Source organism: Stegostoma tigrinum, chromosome 20 (assembly GCF_030684315.1).
Source record: "Stegostoma tigrinum isolate sSteTig4 chromosome 20, sSteTig4.hap1, whole genome shotgun sequence".
Lineage (NCBI taxonomy): Eukaryota > Metazoa > Chordata > Chondrichthyes > Orectolobiformes > Stegostomatidae > Stegostoma > Stegostoma tigrinum.
The window spans coordinates 14,197,053-14,224,970 of NC_081373.1; the positions used below are offsets into that span (position 1 = coordinate 14,197,053).

The 27,918-nt window shown below is 41.6% G+C and overlaps 1 protein-coding gene across 8 annotated transcripts in view; it reads right to left on the bottom strand.

Moving 5' to 3' along the window:
* Positions 1 to 27,918, bottom strand: part of ldb1a (LIM domain binding 1a) — a 112,392-nt gene that overhangs the window by 57,650 nt on the left and 26,824 nt on the right. Inside the window, exon 1 of one of the 8 annotated variants that reach the window (XM_048550855.2) lies at positions 7,184 to 7,318. The exons of 5 other annotated variants lie outside the window; for them this stretch is intronic. In XM_048550855.2, coding sequence (XP_048406812.1) covers positions 7,184 to 7,208 — 25 coding nt within the window. In that variant the 5' untranslated portion in view covers positions 7,209 to 7,318. Of the gene's footprint in view, positions 1 to 2,140; positions 2,253 to 2,642; positions 2,814 to 7,183; positions 7,319 to 27,918 lie in introns of those variants that run through there. 2 more of the 8 variants (XM_048550857.1, XM_048550858.2) reach the window with 2 other exon arrangements.

The following is a 27,918-nucleotide window of genomic DNA, read 5'->3' on the forward strand; positions in this document are numbered from 1 at the left end:
ATCTGTCAAGATACACCTTAAATGACGCTATCATGCCCACCTCTACCATCTCCACTGGCAATGCATTCCAGGCAGACACCACCCTCTGCGTAAAGAATATTCCATGCATATCTCCCTTAAACTTATCCCCTCTCACTTTGAAATCGTGACCCCCGAGTAATTGAGTCCCCCAGTCTGGGAAAAAGCTTCTTGCTATCCACCCTGTCTATACCTCTCATGATGTTGTAGACTTCAATCAGGTCCCCCCTCAACCTCCGTCTTTCTAATGTAAATAATCCTAATCTACTCAACCTCTCTTCATAGTTAGTGCCCTCCATACCAGGCAACAACCTGGTGAACGTCCTCTGCACCCGCTCCAAATCATCCACATCCCTTTAGTAATGTGGCAACCAGAACCGTCTGCAGTTTTCCAAATGGTGGTCAAACCAAAGTTCGATACAACTGCAACATGACCTGCCAACTCTTGTACTCAATAGCCCGTCTGATGAATGAAAGCACGCCGTATGCCTTCTTGACCACTCCATTGACCTGCGTTACCACCTTCAGGGTACAATTGACCTGAACACCCGGATATCTCTGTGCATCAATTTTCCCCAGGGCATTTCCATTAACTGTATAGTTCGCTGTTGAATTGGATCTTCCAAAATGCATCACCTTGCATTCGCCTGGATCGAACTCCATTTGCCATTTCTCCGCCCAACTCTCCAATCTATCTATATTCTGCTGCATTATCCGACAGTCCCCTTCACTATCTGCTACTCCACCAATCTTAGTGTCATCTGCAGACTTGCTAATCAGACCTTCCAAACCTTCCTCCAAATAATTTATGTATATCACAAACAAATCCAGATCATTTATCTATGTCAGGGTCCTTATAGTTGGCTGGCTGATATCCACCAACCTGGGAATCGACCAACCTGCCACCTGTCTTATCCATGGGATTCAGACTTTTACTAATACAGCAATAAGAGCTGATAGTTTTATACAGCATTTAAAATAATAAAACATGCTGAAGCACTTAAAAGGAGCTAAATTAAAACCTAAACCAAAGAGGGATTAGAAGGAGTGACCGAAAAGGGAAGTTTTAAGAGCATATTAAAGGAGGACAGGTTGAGAGCTTTATTGGGGAGATTCAAGAGTTTAGGGCACAGGCAGCTGAAGACACAGCAATCAACAATTGAGTCACTGAAAAGTTGGGTTGCACAAGAGGACTGTATTGGAAGAGCACAGAGATCTCAAAGAGCCTAGAGAGTATTAGAGAGATTGAGAGGAGATCTAGGGAGCAGCCATGGAGGGATTTGAATGTAAGTAACTGAAGTAACCATGCTTTAATTGTTTTTATAACCATAACAACAGAGATTATCATCAATACTTTCAGGTGAAATTGGGACGGTACATATCTATAAAACAGTCACTGCCCTATCTGTTCTGGCAAAGATCATTTTCAACAAGGAGTACCCATCTACTTCAGATAGTCAGACCCTTTGGTACAGCACTTGGAGTTCTCAGAACTCCACTCACCATTCTGGGAAACACTTCCGCCTAGGATTCACCAACACGGTTAAGTTTTGCATGATTTTTGTAGGAGGTTAAGAAAAAAGGGAAAAATAGCACTTTGCCCAAAGATTGATAGTGTTTTCAGAGAATGATAATTATGAGCTAGTTTTAAACTTGTTTCACAAACACCAATACATGAAACAGTTAGTACTAAGTGACTCATAAATAGGACATGAATAAAAAATGATCTTGAATTCATGCAGCACTCCAAAGATCCCAAGTCTTTCATTGCCACAGACAGAAAACAGGCATGCATCCTGTACAGTTTAAGAAGCCAACAAAACAATGATCGCTGCATAGTCAAATTTCTCAACACAACTCAGTCTTTGCTAGAGCAGTTAAAGGGTTAATGCACCTCTTAGAAAAGGAGCATAAAAGTGAGAGTGGGCATGACTGGAGACTATTGAGGGATATAAAAAAGTCTAAACCTGCCCTGTGATACCCAGCTACAGATTCTTGTGAATTGTCACATCCCAAGATTTATTTGCTTGATAATTCCTGTAATATTGCCTGTTCAAAACATCACATGGGAAGCAGCACCATCCACCAATTTCCCCCCCCCCCCCCAAACCAACTTACCTACCCCTTTTTACTCTGTTTTGTTTTGTTGTCTCATCACTGACAGACGTGCCTTTCTAACCAGGCCTCAAAGCTGGTTTCTTCATCAACTTTACAGCTTCCTTCCAGGCTGCCAAAATCAGTTTCAATATTACTGATCTTTAAAACTAAAATCAACTACAAATAGCGAGCAAGGGAAGCAGCATTTCCTGCACCGAACCTGCAGCACCGAGCCTCCGGCAGGCCTGAGACCATTGAACCAAACAACACCCCCCGCAACATTCTCGTTCTCTCTTTCTCCTTACCCCACCCCACAGCCCGACACACACACACACACACACACACAGAGACTACCACACGAAACAACGAGCAATCTCCTCAGTTCCACTCCAGCCTCAGGCCTACGCTCCCTCGTTATGTTTTTCAGCAGCGCCAAGTTAAAACAAACAGAAGTGCCAAGAAATGTGAGGAGCAATCACACGCACGCACACAGAGCAACAACAAACAGTAAAAGGCTTTCTTTTTACCTTGGTAGAAGCTGATCCAACAGAGGGGAGGGGGGAATGGTGCGTGGTTGGGAAACCGAGAAATCCCTCCCCCAAAAGAATAAAACACTTCAGCAATACAATCTTATTTATTTATTATTTCTTCCAAGTCAAAGCCCTGAAGTGAGGTGGAAATGTCTGCTCTCAGTTCGAGCCTTCCCAAGTCTTTTGTTCTGTGGAGGGGGTGGGTGGAGGAGAGTGGGGGGGTGTGTGTGTGTGGTGGCAGGCAGCTGTCAGCAAACAACAATAGGCGTGTGGAAAGGCCCGGTCTCTCCCTCTCTCACGCACTGTGTGTCTGTGTCTGTGTGTGTATGTGGCCCCGGGTTTGCACTGAATCACAGAGAGCCTTGTAGCAGACAGCTGGCCATTCTCAGCACCTCCCCCTGCTCCCAGGCATACAATATCAGCCAGGGACCCTGGGTGTAGCTCATCAGCGCCCGCCCCCACCCCAAACCTCGAGCAGCAAATCACTCTGTCTCCCCAGGGGAGACAAGCTGCCTCTCCGTCTGCTTGCACAGAGCTTCCAAGACAAAGGAAGGACTAACATATGTACGTCTGGAAATGCAAAAGAAAATGCATGTTTAAGAAGCTAAAATTATATCTCCAAATGCAAAATTATAAAAAAAAACTGTATTCAGGCCTTCACAGGGATACAGTTGTGAGCCTTCCTTATTAATGGTGAGAATCAACATAGCAATTTATATTCTCTGGGCTGACCAAAATTACATTTAAAAAATATCAGAGTCAATATTTATTGCTATCTATATCAGGTCAAACTTACTTTCTGTATTGAGAGAAAAGTTGAAACAATCCTGAATGTTACTATCATGTGAAATGAATCAGACAATGAAATGAAAATAAGCCTTTGTCTTTAAAAGGATTCTAGCAAAAATAAACAATTGAGAAAAGATAGTAACATTAAAATGGCAGTCATTCATTATTCTTCTTTTATCAAGACCTGAAATTGTCCTGTTTTCCTTCTCTCACATCCTTGCTTTGAAAATTACATCTACTGAGCAACCTCATTTTCTAAATTTAATCCAGCAATTTTTTCTTTCCCGTCCAAGTGACATTGTGGCCTTGGGCTGCAAAAAGGCAATCTCTGTTTTAAATCCATCATAACTATCACTCTTTACTGATCAATATTCACTGAGCCCACCCCAAGATAACTATTCACTAAATCCACCATCAATATTTATCCCCACCAAACAACATCCAGCTCTCATTCTGATCAACCTACACTGACACCAGTGATCGGGAGAGAACGATTAATATCTCCTACTGTCAATCATCATCAACTAACTATCCCTTTTCCCAAGCATTATCCAGTCTTTGTCTAATCATAACCACAAATAGTTCACAGCAGTCTTTATCCAGCAATCTCCACTCTCATCAGCTATTCAAAAGCATCTGAATGATATGCAACTATAAACCTCATCTGGAGGATGGGTCAGATACTGCTGTGATGCCCCCTATGGTTGATTGCCCAGTGAAACTCATTAATGGCATTTGCAGGTGGAAATTAACCACTGGATTGACGTAGCAGAGACTAGTTAGTAGTTGGAACTTGGGCTAAAGAACCACTTCAACTTTGTTGCTGAGGAAAAATTAATTAAAAATAAGGGGTTGTTTCCTCCCTGCCCTTACACAGCTCACAGTAAAACGTTACGAAAAGAATCATAACTATTAACATATAAATTGCAATCATATTGCAACATTATAAACACAAAGATACATTTAAAATTACAGCCTTCAAAATGAGGCATACAAATAATGAAATACAAACAATTTTTAAAGAAAGAAAGACATTTCCTGTGACATTGTCTGACCTTGGAATTTACAAGCAACAGTCAATCTATGAGGAAATTATTCATCAAATTACTAGAAAACTGACCTCCACCTAAACAATAACATGCATGTTACGTAACACCTTCAACAAAGTAAAATGTTCCAAGGCACTTCACGGGTGTGCTTCACTTCCAAAGACTTGGTCAAGTAAGTAAAGTTTATGGAATATATTAAAAAGGAGGAGAAAAGGAAGGTAGAGAGGTGGAGATATTTAGAAAATAAATTCCAGACATTACACTATAGGCATTTGAAGGCACAGGCACAAACGCAGAGTGGTTAAAATTGGAAATATAGGAAGCCACAGATAGAGGGCCACAGAGATCTCAGAGTTGTAGGAGATTACACGGAAGGAGGGGGGTTCTGAGGGACTTAAAAAAATAAGAATTTTAATTTTGAGATATTGCTGGATCACGCGTAATATAAGTCAGCTGAGAGTCAGGAATGAAACACAGAAACAAAGGAGATAGAAGCTTCAACCTGCTTCACCTTCTCAATCCCTCATTTGACCCTGAAGCCTGCTCTGCCATTCAATATGGTCATGTCTGATCATTGACCTCAATACCCTCATCCTGTCCACGTTCCCCATATTCCTTGATCCCTTTAGCCACAAGAACTATATCTTTTTGAAAACACAATGTTTTGGATTAAACATAGAAGATAGGATACTGACAGCAAAGTTTTGGACGAGCTAATGCTTAGGGAGGATGCAAGGTGAGTAGTTGGCACAAAACCATTGGAACAGTCAATTTTAGAGGTGATAAAGACATGGATCAACGTTTCAGCAGCAGATGAGCAGAACAAGACAGAGACAGACAATAATGGAGAAGTCAAGTGACAGAGCAGTTCTTCAGCAGTGGAGTACCACACTGCATGTTACACTCGAGTGTAACATAATGCCACTTTATAGCAGTGTGGTCCTCACACATCATGTTTCCTAGCTCACTATAAACGCTGCCACAAATGGCTCTTCTAGACAAAACAGGTTAACTCATTTGCCAGTAAGTGCATTTTATAACATGGAATATTTAGCCACAGATATCAGCTCCCAGGGTCCATGTCAAATTGTTCAGAAGAAGTATCACTGGACCCAAACGTTAATTCTGCTTTCTCTCCAGATTCTGCCAACCTTTTCCAGCAATTTGGTTTTGTTTCTGATTTCCGACTTCTGAAGGTTTTTTAAACCCCATGTCCAATTCATCATCATCACCATAAAACCTCTACAGTGTTGAAACATGCCCTTCGGCCCTTCAAGTCCACACCAACCCTCAGGCTATCCCACTCAGACCCATCCCCATGTAGCCCACCTAATCTACACATCCCTGAACACTATGGGCAATTTAGCATGGCTGATCCACCTAGCCTGCACATCTTTGGACTGTGGGAAGAAACCGGAGCATCCAGAGGAAACCCACACAGACACCAGGAGAATGTGCAAATTCTACACAGACAGTTACCCGAAGGTGGGATTGAACCTGGGTTCCTGGCACTGTGAGGAATCAGTGCTAACCACTGAGTTCAAAAACCTCTACGTTTGTGAGGGTTGGTTAGCTCAGTTGGCTAATGTTTAATCCAGAATGATGCCAATGACTCAGGGTTAATTGCTGTACCAGTTATGGTAGTTCATGGAGTCCTGTCTCCTCATTTCCCCCCATATCAGCAGAGAATGCCACGACAAGCTATACATGTACAACTGACTCTCTAATGTGAAGTTCAAAAATATGAGCGACGAGGCTAGGGTGGATAAGAAAAAATCTTTGCCCTTGGAAAGGGATCAATAACCATGGACCACAGATTTAAGCTAAACAGCTGGAAACTTAGAGGGAATTAAGGAAGAATATTTTTACCCAAAAAAGGTTGTAGCTATCTGGAACATACTGCTTGAAAGGGTGGAAGGAACCATTATAGGATTTAAGAAGTATTTAGATGGTCACCTGAAGGCCACCTCATAGAAGGCTACAGATCAAATGCTGGAAAATGGAACTAGAAAAATAGGTGTTCAATGACAGGCACAGAGGCCAAAGGGCCACTTTTCATGCTGTAAAGCTGTGTCTCAATGTGAGAGAAGCTTATTGTCCTTAAAATAAAACAAGGAACTGTGGAGGCTGCAGATCTGAAACAAATAAAAACAGAAATTGCTGGAGAAGCTCAGCAAGTCTAGCAACATTTGACAAGAGAAAACAGGCAATGTTTTGTGTCCTAGGACCCTTCTTCAGAACTAAAAGCAGTAGGAAAACATGTGTGGACTGTGGTGGGGAGGGAGTGAGCCTTCAGCACTCAAAATTGAGTTTAATACTTTCAGATCATGAACACCCTGTTTCTTGTCTATTACCTACCCACACAACCCCAGGTCCTGGCATGAAATGATTTGATTTTGGTACAGTCAATCCATTTTCTACTACTCATAGTCCCCATTATCACCCATATAGGTTCTCCTCTTCCCTGGCCTATCAACAATTCCTTTGTCTGCCTATCCATTTCTCTTTCTCTCTCTCGCGGTCTGGCCTCCCTCTCCACTTATCCATTCACTCCTTTTGCCATAACCCCCACCCATCATCAGCGTAAATACTGTCTTTTCCTTGCTGCTTCTAGTTAAACTCAAAACATTAACACTTTGGGACATCCATTTGTAAAAGCGCTATATAAATGTAATTCTCTCTTTCATTCAGATTACATACCTCCAGCTTTGCACTCCTCCTCCATGACTCTCCAACTGCTCCTGCAACAAGTATTCCTCTCAACACTATTTTAAAAAATATAACTTGCTCGCTGTAGATTTGTCTTTATCTACTATTGGACAAACAACTGTGAAATGCTTTCCTCATTCCAACTGTTGACTGTTCCAGGCTACAGATAGGTTCATGAAGGGGTGGGAACAGGGGCGGGGGTGGGAACACGGGGTAGCTGAGTGTTTCTGTATAGTGGACCGACTACCCAAGTGTATACTATCAGATCAGTATTTACACCACTGAGGTAGAGTGAGTAAGCAAGACCACAATGCGGCTTCCAGGCTCCCCCTTCACACAGGCATTGAGCTGGAAAACCGCAGGCAGAAGCCTGGCCTGTACTGATAACCGTTCCATCAAATTGCTGTATCTCAAATACACAGTAGCATAAGTAGTGCATGCATAGACGGACAGCCCAAAAATATATATAAATAAATAAAGCATTTGACATTTTCAAGTGTGTGCAGATTACATGCAAGAGACCCTGTTTTCAACTTTGCTTCTGAGCAAACATATGGAATGTCCTTATTCATTCTGTATTTCACATCACTCTAATCCACTGCCCAATATGATTGATGCTTAATTTCCGTTTGAAAGAGGCTCACTGTCAATTTCTCAGGGCAAAATGGATGGGCAATAAATATCTGCAAGCAATGCACAGACCTCAATAATGAATTTTTAAAAATACCTATGCTGACATATGATTTTGCAATGTTGTTCTTCCCTGTGTCTCATTACATTTTGAGTTTGATTTACTATTGTCATATGTACTGAGATAGAGTGAAAAGTGTTGTTTTGCGTGCAATACAGGCAGATAGTACCATAAAAGTGCATCAGGGTAGCAGAACAGAAACCAGAATACAATGTCACAGCGGCAGAGAAGATGCAGAGAGAGAGATCAACATTAACACTTGAACAGACCTGTCAAAAGGCTGATAGCAGCAGGGAAAAAGTGGTTCTTGAATCTGTTTGTAAGTGTATTCAAACTTTTATACCTTCTGCCTAATGGAAGAGGGTGGAAGCGAGTGTAGCTGGGGTGGAAGGGTCCTTTGATATTGGTTTCCCAAGGCAGCTGGAAATATAGATGGAATCAATGGATGGAAGGCTGGTTTGTGTGATGGACTGGGCTGTGCTCACAACTCTGTAGATTCCTGCAGTCTTGTGAAGAGCAGTTGCCATCACACTGTGATGCATCTGGGTAGAACGCTTTCTGCGATGCATCCATAAAAGTTAGTAAGAGTATTTGTGGCCAAGCCGAATTTCCTTAGCCTCCTGAGGTAGAGGCATTATTGAACCAGGACAGATTGTTGGTGATCACCACTCCCAAGAACTTGACACTCTCAGCTATCTCTACGTCAGCTCCATTGATATAGACAGGGGCATGCCCTCCACCCCACTTCCTAAAGACAATGACAAGCCTCTTCGTTTTGCTGATATTGATAAATAGATTATTATCTTTACACCACACTGCTAACTACCCAATCTGTTTCCGGACAACTGACATATTCCTGAAATGACGTATTCTATCTCGTCATTGTTTGAGATCCAACCTACAATGGTGGTGTCTTCAGCAAACATGTAAATGGAGTTGGGGTAGAATTTGGCAGTACAGTCATGAGTGTGTAAGGAATATAGTAGGGGCTGAGTACACAGCCTTGCAATGCGCGGGTGTTGAGGATTATCATGGAGGAGGTATTGTCACCAATTCTTACTGATTGTGGTCTATGGGTCGGGAAGTCAAGGATCCAGTCGTGGAAGAGGGAGCCTAGACCTAGGTGTTAGAATTTGGAGAGGAGTCTGTTTGGAATTATGGTGTTTAAGGTGGAGTGGTGGTCAATAGTAGAAGCCTTGTGGGTATTTTTGTTATCCAGATGTTCCAGGGATGAATGTAAAGCCAGGGAGATGGTGCCTTTCATGGACCTGTTGCACCAGTAGGCGAATTGCAAAGGATCAAGGCCAGTTGACAGGCTGTAGTTAATGTGACGCCATGACTAACCCCTCGAAACTATTCATAATTATGGGAGTCAGAGCCACCAGGTGGTAGTCATTGAGGCACACTGCATGATTTTTCTTTGACACTGGGATAATGGTGGTCTTCTTGAAGATGGGGACTTCAGATCGTAGTAAACAGAGGTTAAAGTTGTCCTCACAGATGGTCTACACAGGATCTAAATGCACAGCTGGGGACTCCATACAGGCCAGTCACTTTCTGTGGTTTCACTCTTAAGAAAGTTGATCTAACATATGCAGCATTTACTCAGATAAATGTGAGGACAAAGTTATTTACGGATGCCACAGGAACAGGAGATCATTCAATCCAATGTATCTGTACTGTCATTCAGTTAGGTCGTGGATGATCTGGACCGGAAATCCACTTATCCTCTTTTGCTCCATTTCCCTTTCATGACAAACAGCAGTCCTTAGCTTCTCTACCAATACTTTTCATCTACATCCTTCAATCTCACTCACCTTCTCAATCCCTCAACTACCCACTCAAAATATCCCTCAATCTTACCTACCAACCTTCTACCCATTTTTCTGTATCTATGTTCTTTCCAGAAATAAATATTAGTTTCTTGCCCAATTTACACGACCCATTCATGGACTCATGGGCACAGCAGTGGCAGATGGAATTTAATCCTGAGAAGTGAGAGGTGACGCATTTTTGGAGGGCTTAAAGAGAAGGAGTTACACAAATGAATGGTACAACCCCAGGGAGTATTAAGGAACAAAGGGGCCTTGTTACACAAGCCCATAGATCCCGGAAGTTGTTAGTACAGGTAGACAGGGTGGTGAAGAATGCAAATAGGAACCTTGCCTTCATTAGCTGGGGCATGGAATATTGCAACAAGGAAGTCTTAATACACCTTTATAAAACATTGGTTAGGCCACAGAAGGAATTCTGTGTGCAGTTCTGGTTGCCATGCTATTGTAGGGATGTGACTGCATTGGAGAAGGGGCAGAACAGAATCACCAGGATGTTGCCTGGGATGAAAAGTCTCAATTATGAGGAGAAACTGGATAGGCTGGAACGGAGTAGGCCGGGTGGCAAGAATTGAGGTATATAAAACAGAGGCATAGACCAGGCAGATCATGAGAATCTTCTCCCAGTGGCAGGTATGTCTAAACTTAAGTTTAAATTGAGGATTAAGTAGTTTAGGGGAGACATGATGAAAAATATTTTTCATCCAGAGGTTAGTAGAAATATGGAACATGCCTCCTGACAGGATGGCGGAGACAGGTACTGTTAGAACATCATCTGGATGAGCACTTAAAATGCTAGTGCATAATGAGCTAGGGATCAAATGCAGGTAAATGGCGTTGTTGTATTTGGGTGTTTGGTGGTTATGGAGGGCCAGAAGACCTGTTTCTATGCTGTATGACCTTATGACTTTAGAAGCAAGAGTGTTGTGAGAAAAAAACATTTCCACATAGTGAGTAGTTAGGGCATGGAATGCGCCGCTGAAAATTTGGTAAAGGTAGGTTCAATTGAAACATTCAAGAGTGCATTGGATGAATATTTGGATTGAAAGAGTGTGCAAGGGTGTGGGGATAAAGGAGGAGATCGACGCTAGAGTACTGGTACTCATTTAAAAAGCTGATGCAGGCACAATGGGCTTCCTTCGTACTGTAACAATTCTGCGATATAAATACATTGGCTGGAAGACCAGGTCAGAGACTGGGAATTCTGTGAAGTGTAACTCACTGCAAAATAACTCCTTTATGTCTGTCCACTAACTTTAAAGCATAAGACATGTAATGGAATATTCCTCACATGCCTGGATGAGTCCAGCTCTAATAACACTCCAGAAATTTGACACCATCAAAGTCAAACTAGGTTGATTGGCACCCCATCTAATACCTTCAACATTCACTCTCTCCACCAGTAATGCAGTGGCAGCAGTGTGTACCATCTACAAGATGCGCTGCAACAATTTACCATGGCTCCTTCGGCAGCATGTTACAAGCCTGTGATCTCTCTCATTCAGAAGGACAAAGGGAACCATTACTTGCAACTTTTCCCTCCAAGCCACTCACTATCCTTGACTTGAAATTATATTTTAATTTCTCATTGCTGCTTGCTTAAAATTCTGAAATGCTCTCCCTAACAGGACTGTGGGCATATACGTACCCCCATGGAATGCAGCCGCTCAAAAAGTCACATTTTCAAGGATAGTAGACATGGTAGTGAATGCTGGCCCAGCCAAAAATCCCCATTTTCCATGATTGAATAGAAAATTGTTTCCTAATTTCACTCCTGAAAGTCTGGCTCTTGTTTTTAATCTCTGCTCCTCTCTACCCTCAAATTTCTGGGCAATTCTTTTTGTTATCTTCTCAGAAGAAAATCATGCACAAGCTCCAGGACTATCCAGGAAATGGTTCAAAATACACAAAATACATTGTATAACTTTTATTTACCCCTTTTAGAAGTCTTGCCCTTTCAGATATGCTCCCAGTCAGAGGCCCAAGGCTAATATGTCACTGACATAACTTTCCCCTCCAATCTGGCAACAGAAATGGCAAGTAAGATGGCAAAATAGGTGGACAATGTAAAAATTCGATCTCATTATTGAGAAAATCATGCATGTTTTCCCTCAAGCCTTAAATGGCAACTTCAGAATCTCAGATTCAGATGGTGAGTAGGTTATTTCCATGAGTTTAGATCTCATTAAAACCCCAACTCGCTTTACTCACATTGCACTTACAATTCTACTCTCCTCCAGTGAGAAAGTGAATGTCACATAAACCCGAGGGGTAAAATAGTGCATGTAATGGTTTCTTTTCTGTACAATATCTCTGCATGCTCTATGGTCATTAACTTCTTCGACCCCTCATCCACACAACAGTCTTGGCAATCCACCAACCTGACTACATCATCATACCTTCTCTTCTCCAAATTCTGCCACCTCTTGGGCTCTTCAATACTTTACTGTGGAGCTCAGGTGCACCTACCATTTGCAAACTTCTGCCAGGTTACTTTGCATGCAGTGACGGACATGTATCTCAACCATCTTCACAGGATACTTTAGTATATGTACGTATGCATCTTATGACTTCAACTTGCTTTTTTCGTGCTCATTAAATATAGACCTTACTTGAAAATTGGCAGCCTCTGATTGGATAACACTGCCTTCTCAGCATATACTGTCTAAGTCAATTTACATGCTGGTAAGCTCTGTGGTTTATCTTGCTTTTTAGCACAGGGGAGGGGCAGGCACCTTTGACAGTAGGGAGCACCAAACAGTCAATCCATGAGCCATATAGATGAGTATGTCACTTTACTGCACTATATTACATCAACCCTACCTTTTTGCCATATACCACAGCCCCATCTAACTACATGCTCATCATATTTCTTAATTCCACATATCTACCCTCTCTTTACATCCCAGCCACTATGTCAATCAACTTTACCTGCCTTCTCACTAGATTCCTCAACCACTCACCTCTTCATACATATCTATTTGTTTTTGAGCTTATTTGCATCACACACCTCATTAATTGAGTAGCCTTGGCCGGAAATCCTATTTTGTTAGAGTTTAAGACATATATTAGTTGAAATTAGTTTGCATGGAATGGATTATTAACAACAAAGGAAGTCAGGTAAGGTCTAAAATGGACAAGAAATCACCATCTAGAAACCAGAAACGTAGTGAGGCAGTCAGCATAGACTTGAAAAGGAAAGGTCATACCTGATGAAACTTAATGAATTCTTTGAAGAAATAATGGAAAGACTGGATAAGGGTAATGTAATAGATGTGATAAAAAGATCTTCGATAAAGGCACCAGCTGCATGTCTAATGACTAAGTTTAGGGCATGTGGAGGCAGGGGACAATTAGCAGAACGGATAACAAACTACCTGCAAAAGAGAGAGGAAGGCTAAAGGTAATTACGCATACTGAAAGAAGTGGGAAAGTGACATTCGACAAAGTGAATATATTTTTTAAAAATCAGTTCTTGGACCGCTGCCGTTCACAATTTACATTAATGTTTTGGATTCAGGAGTGAGAAAGATAATGTCACAATTTACAAACTATGCCAAATTGTAAGGATGTGGTTACTCAAAGAAAGGATGCTGCAAAATACATAAAAGCCACAATAAACTTGCAGAATGGGCACATAATTGGATAAATGTCCAATATATAGATAAAAGTAAGATAATACATTTTGTTAACAAGAATGAGAACACCAGCTATTATTTGGATACTGAAAGTTGAAATGAGATAGAGTAACAGAGAAATCCAGGGATACAAGTTTACAAATCACAAAGTAGTGACGGTTAATATAACTACAAGAAAAACAAACTATTTTTTAAGAGAGATACAATGAGAAAGCAGAGAAGTCACATTAAATTTGTGTCAGACATTGATTGTACTATGCTTGGAATGCTAGAAAAAAAGAGAATAAAGGCACTGGAGAGTGCAAAGTTGAATCATAAGAATGATACCGGAACTGAGAAGCTTTTTCTTTGCCATGAAAATACATTAGGACTAAGACATTTGGCACTCAAGCCTACACCACCATTTTAAAATCAACATTCAACTCTACTTTCCTTATTACCTCCGTAACAGGGTGGTACGGTGGCTCAGTGGTTAGCACTATTGCCTCTCAGCGCCAAGGACCCGGGTTCAATTCCACTCTCGGGTAACGGTCTGTGTGGAGTTGGCACATTCTCTCTGAGTCTGCGTGGGTTTCCTCTGGGTGCTCTAGTTTCCTCTCACAGTCCAAAGATGTGCAGGCTAGGTGGATTGGCCATGCTAACTTGCCCATAGTGCTCAGGGTTGTGTAGATTAGGTGGGTTATAGAGATATAGATCTGGGTGGGATGCTCCAAGGGTCAGTGTAGACGTGTTGGGCCGAAGGGCCTGTTTCCACACAGTAGGGATTCTATGATTCTAAGCTTGGACTCCCGTGTCAATCAAGAATACATCTGACTCAGCCTTTTGCCTGCAACGGTAGTAGATTCGCCAACTTTAAGTATACTTAAGTCATCACTGGACAAGCATATGGACGTACATGGAATAGTGTAGGTTAGATGGGCTTCAGATCGGTATGACAGTTCGGCACAACATCGAGGGCCGAAGGGCCTCTACTGTGCTGTAATGTTCTATGTTCTAAAATGGCGAACAATCCTGTCTCTTCCACTGTCTGGTGATGGAAATTCTACATTAACGTCACACAGAGGAAAATATTGCCTCACCTCTATCTCACTTCATGGGAGGTGTCCTAGCTCTTGTTTTGCCCACAACGGCAAAGATTCTCTCACCTTTGCTAAGTCCGTTCAGGATCTCTCAGCTTTCAAACAGATCAACTCTCATTCTTCTAATCTCCAATGGTTACAGTCCCACCTTGTTCAAACTTTGTTCAGAAGATAACCTCTTCATTCCAAAAATCAGACAATTTAATATTTCAATACAGTTGCATCCTTTCTCAAGTAAGGAGCCCAACATTATACAAAGTGCTCCTGAAGTGGTCTGGCCAATGCTCTGTGCAGCTATAGCAAAAACTTTCCCCATTTTATTGCAATAGGAATTGAATATTCTCTATTTACAAATACTCTATTTAACTTCCTAATTAGTCTGCAGGTACAGCAAATCATTTGCTTGTAAGATTCCAGATTCTTCAATACTGCAGACTCACTTGCTGTTTAGATACTATACTGCATAAGTATTTTTCCAGCCAAAGTGGACAAATTCACATTTTCCCACATCATACGCCACACTGAGGCAAATCTTTTGTCCACTTACGTATCTTGTCTGTATCCCTTTGCAGACTCCTTATGTCAGAAAAGAGAAAGCTGAAGTGCAGTCTGTTAATGGTCTTAAAGAGAATGAAATTAGTTGACAGGAGAGACAAAAAGAAAAAAAATTCTGGGGGCCTTTACATCTAGATATTATAAACATAAAATGGTCACTATTATGTTTCTTCACAAATCCTTCACAAAAATTAGTATAATGCTGGTCTGAGGCAGCAGGAGACCATCTCTGGGACTGCTTGGACTTGGTGTAGGACCATTTTTAAGTGTTCAGTAGAAAACCTAAATGAGTATACCACTGTTGCCACGGACTTCATTAGCAAATGCAAGGAGAACTGTGTGCCAAAGAACTAAATCCAGGTGTTCCCCAACTGTAAACCCTGGATGAACCAGGAAATCCACTCCCTACTGAAAACCAGACATGCAGTATTCAAGTCGGGTGACCCGGGCCAATATAGAAAATCTAGATATGACCTCCACAAAGCCATCAGGGAGGCTAAGGGGCAGTACCAGACCAAATTAGAGGCCCACATCAACCAAACAAACTTCTGCCGCTATGGCAAGGCCTTATTGACATTATTGGATATAAAATGAAACAGTGTAAGATAGTGGACAAAGACACATCCCTCCCTGATGCACTCAATGTTTACTATATTTGGTTTGAGCAGAATACCACTGGCACGGTGACACTTGCCCCAACTGCCCCCGACACACCTGTTCCCTCTGTCACTGCTTCAGGAGTCAGAACAATCTTCCTGAGAGTCAACCCAAGGAAAGCGACAGGCCCGGACGGTGTCCCCGGCCGAACACTCAGATCCTGTGCAGACTACCTGGCAGAGGTATTCACAACATCTTCAACCTCTCCCTCCTTCAAGCCAAAGTCCCCACCTGTTCCCCACCACCATCATCCCCATACCCAAGAAAGCATATGCAGTGTGCTTTAATAACTACTGCCTAATGGGCAACTGGATCCTCAACTCTCTGGCCCGTAGGCCACAATCAGTGAGGATAGGGAACTGCACGTCTTCCACAGTAACACTCAACACTGGAGTCCCCCCCCCGCCCCAAAGGATGCGTCCTCAGCCCCCTACTGTACTGCCTGTATACCCATGACTGCGTTGCCAAATTCCAAACGAATGCCGTTCTCCAGTTTGCTGACGACGCCACTGTAGTGGATCGTATATCTAACTGTGACGAGTCAAAATACAGAAGGAAGGTAGTGGGCTTAGTGATGTGGTGCAATGAAAGTAATCTGTTTTTAATGTCAGCAAAACTAAAGAACGGATCATCGACTTCAGAAAGAAAAGTGGACAACACAACACTATCTAGATGAATTGAACTGAGGCTCAGAGAGTGAAGAGGATCAAGTCCTTTGAAGTGACAATAACCAACAGTCTGTCCCAGACTTGTCACATTTATGTGATAGTCAAGAAAGCATAACAACGCCTCTTCTTCCTTAGGCTGCTCAGGATATTTGGCAAGTCCATAAGGTTCCTCAACAACTTCTACAGATGCACCATTAATTGTATAAGTCCTGACCTGACTTGCCTTTCCAAAATGCAGCACTTCACATTTATCTAAACTAAAATCCATCTGCCACTCCTCAGCCTATTGGCCCATCTGATCAAGATGCTGTTGTACTCTGAAGTAAACCTCGCTGTTCACTACACCTCCAATTTTGGTGTTATCTTCCAACTTACTAACCATACCCACCATGTTCACATCCAAATTATTTGTATAAATGACAAAAATCAGTGCACCCAGCATCAAGTCTTGTGGCACCCCACTAGTCACAGGCCTGCAGCCTGAAAAGGAACCTTCCAGCACCAGCCGCTGTCTTCTACCTTGCAGCCTGTTCTGTATCCAAATAGTTTGTTCTCCCTTGCATTCCACGTGATCTAACATCACTAACCAATGTCCATGAGGAACCTCGTTGACCTTGTCGAGGTGAATAGTTTAGATGCATTTCGGGGCACGTTAGATAAGAATGTGGTGGAAAAAGAAATAAAAGTGTAGGCTGATAAGGTCAGATAAGGAAAGGAAGCTTGTGAGAAATATAAATAGAGGCACTGACCAATTAGGGCCTTGTTTTGTGTAGTACCCTTAATACTATTACCAATATCCATCACTGTTCTGAGCTGGCCATGATAAACAAAAATTTAATTCCTTGAAGTGTCAGTGGCATCAGGGAGAAACTGGGAATGGTAGTGAAGGCAAGCCAGTAAAGACTGAATCTGTGAACGGGGAGTTGAAATGGAGTTTAGAATATATGGAATGGAGGAGAAAATGCAAACTCAGGTTGGTATTGAGGGTTACGAATAAGCAATTTGAGCGGAATTGTACAATTAGATTTAGCAATAGAGGTTCTCCTAATATATTGATGAGATGGCAATTCCTCAATGAAATTGAAGATAAAATCCCAGCAATTTACATCAACCTCCCACAATTCTCCACTGATGACCCATCATGGTTTTCTCAGAGCCTTTCTGTATGTTCTCCCCTCCCCATCCCAAGGGCAGCACTGTATTGCTGTTATTAGGTTCTGCAAACAGCACAAGGTTTGACTCATCAGGGTAGTATTCTAATTCTCTATTCACCAGCCAGCAATCTTCTACTCTTTCACACCTTAGATCTTACCTTTACCCTTATGTTCATATTCCATTCCTCCATAGCCTTGTCTCTCATTAACTGTTCATCACTCAACCTTCCAATATCCCTGCATTCCTCCAGCTCTGGTCTCATGCGCTTTCATCACTTTGACATCGGTGGTCATGCTTCAGCTAATGGTCCCAAATCTTTGGAATAGACGTCTTAAACATCTCCAATTCTGACTTCTCCTTTTGTACCCTCTATTTGTTCAGTTGACTGGCAGCTGGTTTGTGATGGAGAGTAATGCCAAAAGCATAGGTTAAATTCCCATACCATGTCACTATGCAGCCCCACTTCTCAATCTTGCCCCTCACCTGAGGGATGTTGATTCTCAGGTTAAACTCACCATTAATTGTCACTGTCTGATGAGTGAAAGCAGCCTATGGTTCCTTTCAATAAAAACTTCTGCTTTCACCAAATTATTGGTCAGTCCTCCTAGTACCCTGGTCTAGTCAGAATTGGAAGGATAAAAACTTGTGGAGATAAAGAAGATATGTAGAGACAGATGCCTTCAGAGAATCAAAACAGATCCAGTTTTAATTTAACATTAAACTCAGTACACGATAGGATTCTATTTCACAAATAGGTAAACTTAGTGAGGCTGGATTGAGCTCTATTAATCTTTGATAAAGATGTGTATGCCTCCTGGAGTGCGTTGTGAAAGGTTAGAAACCTTTTGTTAAATATATAATGGCTGTGTGAAATTATTGATGCAGTGCACTCTACTAGAGGGGCAATGCAGAAAGACTTGACAAAAGTTGTGACTAGTGAGAATACAGAAAATCTCAAACACAACCTTGCATCAGAGCTTGGTACAGTGAAAATATTTCACCGCAAGACAACAGATTGGCAGTTCCTCCACCCAGGTTTTCTCTGCACTATTATTGAGATTCACTTCATCCTGCCAATGAAAGCCATGGCTCACTCTACAGCTCTCTCGCCTCTGAACCGAAAGGTCGTGGGCCATTTAACTCCTTGACTCTGCTTCGCCATTCAGTTAGATCATGACTGATGTTCACCAGGGGTTAATTTTTTTCATTGTAAGAATTTATAAGAGTTTAAGAAAACTAAGCATGCATGCACTCATTGGAAAACAAAAAGATAAAATTGAAAATGAAAGAGAGAGAAATTGGACACAGAACAAGAGAAACCTGGTGATTTGAGGGACCAGGAAATGAAAAGGTTAAATATTCTAGCCTTTAAATTGCACCTTGTGTGTTTATTTTTGGAGTAAAAGTCTAAGGCTCTAATTCCTGGTGTTTATCACGTAATATCACTGCTTGTTTTAGTGTTACAGTTTGGGACCAGAAATTCTTACTTGAAATCGTGCAGCCCAGGTAATCTGATGTTCCCCACATTCTGGCACAGTATTCTTCATCAAATCTACAGTGGTTAGCACTGCTGCCTCACAGTGCCAGGGACTCAGGTTTGATTCCACCCTCAGGCCTGTGTGGAGCTTGCACGTTCTCCCCATGTCTGCATGGGTTTCCTCTGGGGGCTCTGGTTTCCTCCGACAGTCCAAAGTTTTGCAGGTTAGATGGACTGGCCATGCTAAATTGCTCATAGAGTCTATGGAAGTGCAGGCTAAGTGGATGAGCTGTGGGAAATGCAGGGTTACAAGATGGTGGTGGGGGAAGAGGGTGGATCTAGTTGGGATGCTCTTTGGAGGCTTAGTGTGGACTTGATGGCCCAAATGGCCTGCTTCCACTCCATAAGGATTCAATGATTCTACCTTTCCCCTGTTCCATAAAGGGATGCTTTGAGTTGCACTCAGGGGATCACACAGTGTATACATGCATCGGTACATAACTACTGATTGTTTTAACTACAGATTGTTTAGATTAGATTAGATTCCCTACAGTGTGGAAACAGACCCTTCGGCCCAACAAGTCCATACCGCCCCTTGAAGCATCCCACCCAGACCCATCCCCTGTAACCCACACATCAGTACAGAATAAACAGGAAAATTAGCAAGTGCAATACCAGTATTTATGCATACGTGCGCCCTCTGGTGCGATACTTTGTCTGTGTGGGCATGTATGAATGCATGTTTGTGAACAAGAGTGTGCACATAAGCATATTTTTCTGGGTTATTTTGGAATTTGTGGTTGTAGCACATGTTTGTGTGTGCATATATTAAGTATATATATGGCTGTGTGAACGTTCTGCCATCTGCTGGGCTGTTTTAGGAGCTTTATCCAGGGTAACAACTGAACAACAATCAATCACAGATACTGAGGCCAATTCTAATTGCCTGATGCGCACCTTGAATGCAATTCAGAGTCACAAAATGAGAAAGAATGCACCTATTAGGTCTACATATTTACATCACTTAGCAAATCTTGAGAGAACTGCCTGGAGGCTGCTCTCAGGAAAAAAAAAACAAAGATTTTGAAGAAGTTTCATTCTTGTGAAGCCTAGGGGGTACCAAAAATAAAACTGCTACCATGAAGAAGGTAGTGAGCCTGGGATGATGAGCTTGGGATCCAGCAAATGGAGTCAAGTGACAGGCTGCCTTATGAAATCCCTTTCCCTCTATAAACTAAGCTGCAGCCACACACTGTCAGACCTCAGGAATTATCACACTAGCTGTTTGGATAGAGTCTTGACAGTGAGCACAGGGAAGGAAGGAAAGAGAGAGGACCACAGAAGAGAGAAAGGACAAGAGGCGATCACTTGGAAAGAAAAATTGTAAATATATAAACATGTCACTATATATATAAAAATGGCCACCAAAGTGGACAGGGTTGTTAAGAAAGCATATGGTGTTTTGGCTTTCATTAACAGGGGGATTGAGTTTAAGAGTCGTGAGATCTTGTTGCAGCTCTATAAAACTTTGGTTAGACCGCACTTGGAATACTGCGTCCAGTTCTGGGAGCCCTATTATAGGAAAGATGTGGATGCTTTGGAGCGGGTTCAGAGGAGGTTTACCAGGATGCTGCCTGGACTGGAGGGCTTATCTTATGAAGAGAGGTTGACTGAGCTCAGTCTCTTTTCTTTGGAGAAAAGGAGGAGGAGAGGGGACCTAATTGAGGTATACAAGATAATGAGAGGCATAGATAGAGTTGATAGCCAGAGACTATTTCCCAGGGCAGAAATGGCTAGCACGAGGGGTCATAGTTTTAAGCTGGTTGGTGGAAAGTATAGAGGGGATGTCAGAGGCAGGTTCTTTACGCAGAGAGTTGTGAGAGCATGGAATGCGTTGCCAGCAGCAGTTGTGGAAGCAAGGTCACTGGGGTCATTTAAGAGACTGCTGGACATGTATATGGTCACAGAAATTTGAGGGTGCATACATGAGGATCAATGGTCGGCACAGCATTGTGGGCTGAAGGGCCTGTTCTGTGCTGTACTGTTCTATGTTCTATGTCGCATCGACTTAAAATAAGTCTGTACCATAGCTGAAATTTATGTTTTTTTAAAGTCTTCTTTAGAAAACATTGGAATATTTTTGTTAAAAAGATTAATTACTTTGAGAAACTACTCTTTGTTAAATTGGACCCAATATGCATTGGCAGCTGCTTCTTGACTTAGAAGTAATGTTGATATCTGACTTATTATATCAAAACTAATCAGTGAAATCTGAGATTAATTAATTTATTAATTCTCAGCATGTGGACAGCGCTGGCAAGGTGAGCATTTATTTTCTCTGTAAGGAGATAGTGAACCAACCTCTTGAACTACTGCAGGTTTAAGTACTGTGCTATATTGGTCAGAAAGCTGTTTATGGTCAAACACAATGGTGAGGGGCTGGGGCACATATTGGCCTAGATGGGCTAAGGATAGCAGATTTCCTTTCCTAAAGGATGTGAGTGAACCAATTTGTCTTTCTTATGACGATCCTTAACTTTCATGGTCTCTTTTACTAAATGCCATCTCTTTTAATTCCAGATATTTTAAAAAAAATAATTTAAATGTTCAACACAGTGATAAGATTGTGAGCCAGTGTCCTCAGAATTATTAGTCAAATAAAAATGCACTTTTGTCACTGTAGCCCACTGTTTCTGAGGATGACATAGTAATGCATTAAAATAGTACTTTATCTTTCTGCGTGCCCAGAGTTTTAAAAATTTTGTCCCAAATTTGTTTTACTGCACTGTTTCAATCACTGATCTCTCACACGTTTGGCCTCTCTTGATTTGTTAGTCCAACTTAGTATTAAACCATCTAAAGCATCATGGTCGAGCCTGATACTGTCCTATAAGGCGGCCATTTGAACACATGAACTAGAAGATAGATACAAGAACAGGAACATAAGACAAACCCTTCACCTCTCGACTCAATCTGGTGAAACTCCTCTGAGCTGTCTCCAATACAACTACATCACTCCTTAAGTAACGGGCACAAAACTTTCTGTGATACTGTAGGTGCGGTCTCACTAATGTCTTGCACAGTACAGCAATAGTTTCCTATTTTCTACTCTATTGATTTTGCAATAAATGCCAAAATTCTTTTTGCCTTCCTTATTACCTGCTATACCTCCATTTCTGTTGTACATGCACAAGGACACCCAGGTCCCTCTGCACAAAAGCACTCAGAAGTTTCTCTCCATTTAGGTCATAAGTTGACTTGCTATTCCTGTAACCAAAATGAGAACTTCACACTTATCCACATCAAATCACAGATGTACAACACAGAAACAGACCCTTCAGACCAAATGATCTAGGCTGATCAGATATCCCAAATTAATCTAGTCCCAGTTGCCAGCAGTTGGCCCATATCCTTCAAAGCCCTTCCTATTCATATACCCATTAGATGCCTTTTAAATGTTGCATTTGTACCAGCCTTCACCAATTCCCCTGGCAGCTCATTCCATACACGCACTACTCTCTGCATGAAAAAGTTGCCCCTTTGGTCCTTTTTAAATCTTGTATTATTTTGTATGGCATCTTATCAATTGCCTTCCAGAAGTCTAGAAATACTACATCTGCAGAATCCTTTTTATTGCTGTTGTATCCCCCCGTTTAAGAAAGGATCAAGGCAAAGATGGAAAATTATAGACCGATTAGCCTAACCTCGGTAGTTGGTAAAATTCTAGAATCCATTGTCAAGGACGAGATTTCTAAATTCCTGGAAGTGCAGGGTCAGATTAGAACAAGTCAGCATGGATTTACTAAGGGGAGGTCATGCCTGACAAACCTGTTAGAATTCTTTGAAGAGGTAACAAGTAGGTTGGACCAGGGAAACCCAGTAGATGTTATCTATCTAGACTTCCAAAAGGCCTTTGATACAGTGCCTCACGGGAGGTTGCTGAGTAAGGTGAGGGCCCATGGTATTCGAGGTGAGTTACTGGCTTGGATTGAGGATTGGCTGTCTGACAGAAGGCAGAGAGTTGGGATAAAAAGCTCTTTTTCGGAATGGCAACTGGTGACGAGTGGTGTCCTGCAGGGTTCAGTGTTGGGGCCGCAGCTGTTCACCAATTACATTAATGACTTGGATGATGGGACTGGGGGCATTCTGGCGAAGTTTGCCGATGATACAAAGATAGGTGGACAGGTAGGTAGTACTGAAGAGGTGGGGAAGCTGCAGAAAGATTTAGACAGTTTAGGAGAGTGGCCCAGGAAATGGCTAATGAAATTCAATGTGAGTAATTGTGAGGTTTTGCACTTTGGAAAAAAGAATACAGGCATGGACTATTTTCTAAATGGTGAGAAAATTTGCAAAGCAGAAGTACAAAGGGATCTGGGAGTGTTGGTCCAGGATTCTCTAAAGGTTAACTTGCAGGTAGAGTCCATAATTAAGAAAGCGAATGTAATGTTGTCGTTTATCTCAAGAGGGTTGGAATATAAAAGCAGGGATGTGCTTCTGAGGCTTTATAAAGCTCTAGTTAGGCTCCATTTAGAATGCTGTGTCCAATTTTGGGCCCCACACCTCAGGAAGGACATACTGGCGCTAGAGCGTGTCCAGCAGAGATTCACACAGATGGATCCCTGGAATGGTAGATTTAACATATGATGAACAGCTGAGGATCCTGGGATTGTACTCATTAGAGTTTAGAAGGTTGAGGGGAGATCTAATAGAAAGTTACAAGATAATGTATGGTTTAGAAGGGGTGAACGCTAGGAAGGTGTTTGTGTTAGGCGGGGAGACTAGGACCCGTGGGCACAGCCTTAAAATTAGAGGGGGTAAATTTAAAACTGAAATGAGATGTCATTTCTTCAGCCAGAGAGTGGTGGGCTTGTGGAATTCATTACCACGGAGTGCAGTGGAGGCCGGGACGTTGGATGCCTTCAAGGCAGAGATCGACAAATTCTTGATCTCAGAAGGAATCAAGGGCTACGGGGAGAGTGCAGGGAAGTGGAGTTGAAATGCCCATCAGCCATGATTTAAATGGCGGAGTGGACTTGATGGGCTGAATGGCCTTACTTCCACTCCTTATGGTCTTATCTACTTTGCTGGTGACAGTTCGAAGAACTCCAGCAAATTAGTCAAATATGATTTACCGTTCATGAAGCCATGCCAACTTTGGTGGTTTGCATTTTGACTTTCCAAATATCCTGATATTACCTCCTTAATAATGAATTCTAACAATTTTTTAATGACACGTTAAACTAGTTAATCTATAGTTGACTACTTTATCTTTCCCTCCAACTTACTTTTGCCTCTCGGGATTTTTGAAAATTTCCTTGAGGTACTATAATTACTTTCCAAAAATCAGATCTGCAAATCCTAAACTGATAGTTAAATAACCTCATTTGGCAGGGTCACTTTCTACAGCAGACTTGAACCCTGCTTGACTGTTAAAATGTCGGGAAGGGAGACATTAATTAAAAGGAGAAGAATTACAGCCATTAACAGTGACAGCTGGGAAAACACTGGTAACCCTCACTTAGGACATAATGAAAGATCAAGGGAGTGCTCTTTGGCACTGTGTGGATGCTCTACGCCTTCCCTCATCCAATCACAGCATCATTATTTTTTGAAGACAAAACAGCTAAACATGGGGAATGCCTCAGATATTAACCACAAAGGTTCAAGATCTTGGGTTAACTGACCCCAGCTGGGGTGGTACACTTCTGTCCACCTGAGAGGACAGACATGGTATCAGATTCACGCCACATCCAAACAGCGCAGCTCTCGTCAGTACTGCAATGGGAATATTAATCTGGATTATATACTCAGGTCTCTGAGAATGGGTCTTGAACGTACAAGCTTCCGACTCAAAAGAGAATAATGCCTCCCCAAGCCACAGCTAACAATCGCTTCCCAAGCTCACATGTGAACAATGAGTTTTTAAATTAGATGTTCAACATTCTTGGTTACTTGCTTCTAAAACAAGATTATCCGGGTGAGGTTGTGAGGAGTGCTTGTGGAGCTCTTCCACAGGAATGGTCACAGGAATCAGTGACTAGAAGGGTTGTGAAGCTAAGAAAAAACCTGAGAACAGTGCAGAGTTTGAAATGCTGCACTATCTCGGCGTGAGGGGTAGACAAAATTTCATTTTTATACAACATGAAGTAGCAGCTGTGAATAGTCCATTAGCTCATCAGACTCTCACCACTCCATGTTATATTTCCTAAGTTTAACATTCATGGGACATAGATGTCAATGACTAGACCAGCATCTACTGTCCATTCTAACTGCCTGCAAATGTGGTTGTTGGCCACCTTGTTGAATTCAATTCATGTCTTCTTGGCCAATTCAGCATTAAGACATAAACACATTACTGGGGACATGGGCCAGACTTGATAATGCAGATGTCCTTCCCTGAAGGACATTATCTTAGCAGGTAGATTTGCTCATTCTTTAAAGGGAGACATTAAACTGATAGAGAAAGCAAGTGGAGGAATTCTAACTAGCAGTGTAAATGGAAGGATTGATGGGGTAGGTTCTGCATGCAAGAAGAGCACATCAATTAGAAAAGAAAGATAAGAGAGAATCAGAGTATGTAGTAACTTTGAAGAACTAAACTGCATGTATTACAATGCAGGGGGTCTTAGAGGTAAGGCTGATGAACTCACGGCATGTTTAAGAACATGTGATGGGACGTCATAGCTGTTTATAGAAACTTGGCTGAGAGATGGACAAGACTGGCACCTCAGTCTTCTGTGTTTTAGATGCTATAGGAAGGACAGAAAAACAGGCAAGAGAGAAGGGTGTGTGGCTTTTCTCATTAAGGAATACATTATTGCTGTGACTAGGCAAGATATTTCTGAAAAATTGTCCTGTGAAAATATACGCATAGAAATTATAAATAAGAAAGGAAAGATCACTTTGATGGGATTATACCAAAAGCCCCACCATAGTAAGAGAGAAACTGAGAAACAATTATGTACAGATTTCTCAGCAACATGTGAGCATAATAAGTTGTAATAATGGGGGATTTTAATTGTCCAAACATTGACTTGGATTACCATTGTGTTAAAGGTTTGGATGACAATGAATTTGTGGATGTTCCTATGAGAAAAGGAGCTAAACTAGACCTTCTTTAAGGCAGGGCAGGTGACTGAAGTAAAAGTGGGAGAACACTTTGGGTCTAACAATCATAATTCTATGAGTTTCCAAATGGTTATGGAAAAGGATAAGCCTTCCATAAAAGTTAAAGTTTTTAATTGGAGTAAGGCAAATTTTAATGATATGAGACAAAGACTTTCAAAATTTTATTGGAGTAAACCGTTTGCAGGTAAAAGGACATCTAACATGTGGGAGGCATTCAAGAGTGTGATGACGTGAGTTCAGAGGCATTTTGTTCCTGTTCGAGTGAAGGGTAAGACTGGTAGGTTTAAGGAACAATGGATGAATAAAGATATTGAGATTCTAATAAAAGAGAATTCTTTTTTTAAGATATAGACAGTTTGGTTCAGTTGAATCTCTTAGTCAATATAAAAAGACTGTGGGGGCATTCTTAAGAGAGAAAACAGGAAGGCAAAGAGGGGACATGAGATAGCATTGGCAGATAATGTTGAGTATAATTCAAAGAGATTCTACAAATACAATAAGAGCGAGAGGATAAGTAGAGAAAGGGCATGGTCTCTTAAAGATAAAGGAAATCATACCTGTGTTGAACCCTGGGAGATGGGACAGATACTAAATCAATGTTTCACTTCATTTTTTAGTGGAGAAAGAAATGGAGTCTAGAGAAATCAAAGAAATACATTTTGATGTTTTAAAAACAGTTCATATTACAGAAGAGGAAGTTCAGGAGATCTTAGAGAATACAAAGGTTGACAAATCTCCAGGACCTGATCTAATGTGTTGCCGGAAGTAAGGGAGGAAATTACAAGACCTCTTGCAGAAATATTTACATCATATAACTGTGGGTGAGGTGCTTGATAATGGAGGGTGGCTAATATAGTATGTTTAAGAAAGGTTGTAAGGAGAAATGGAGGAACTATAGACCAGTGATTCAGTTGTGGGTAAATTGTTGGAGGTGGTTATAAAAGATAGGATTTATAGACATTTAGAATGACAAAAATTGATTAGGGATAGTCAACATGGTTTTGTGCGAGTAAAATCGAGCCTCTCAAACTTGATTTAGTTTTTCGAGGAATTTACCAAAAAGGTTGATGGTGGCTGAGTAGTAGATGTTGTTTATTTGGACTTTAGTCAAGCCTTTGACAAGGTTCTGCCAGGTCGTCTAATTAATAAAGTTAGGTCACCGAGGATTCAGGTTGCGCTTGCCAACTGGATAAATAATTGGCCAAATGGCAGATGACAGAGAGTAATAGTGAAGAGTTGCTTTTTGTGCTGGAGGCCTATGACCAGCAGTGTTCCCCAGGGATTCGTTCTGGGTTCTCTTTTGTTTGTCGTTTGAGTTATAAAGGAAAGGTTGGTATTTTCCTCAATGGAGCATAGGAGTTTGAGAGGTGACCTAATAGAAGTTTGTAAAATAATGATAGATAGAGTTGATGGTAGTTATCTTTTCCCTAAAAATGGGAAACTTCAAGACCAGGGGACACATTTTTAAGGAGAGAGATTTAAAAAAGACATAAGAGGCAATTTTTTTTTAAACACAGAGGGTGGTTTGCATGTGGAATGAGCTTCTGGAGGAAGTGGTGTTCCCAGGTACAATTACAACATTTAAAAGACATTTGGATAGATACATGAATAGGAAAGGTTTAGAGGGATATGGGCCAGGAGCAGGCAGGTGAGACTAACTTAGTTTGGGATTATGTTCAGCATGGACTGGTTGGACCAAAGGGTCTGTTTCCGTCCCCTATGTCTCTTTGCCTCTCTAACTGGATGGGGTTTTTAAACCAGAATCTGGTAATTTCACGTTCACCAGATTTAGTTTATTAACCAATTTTAAATGGTTGGAATTTGAAAGCATGTGGACAGATTATCA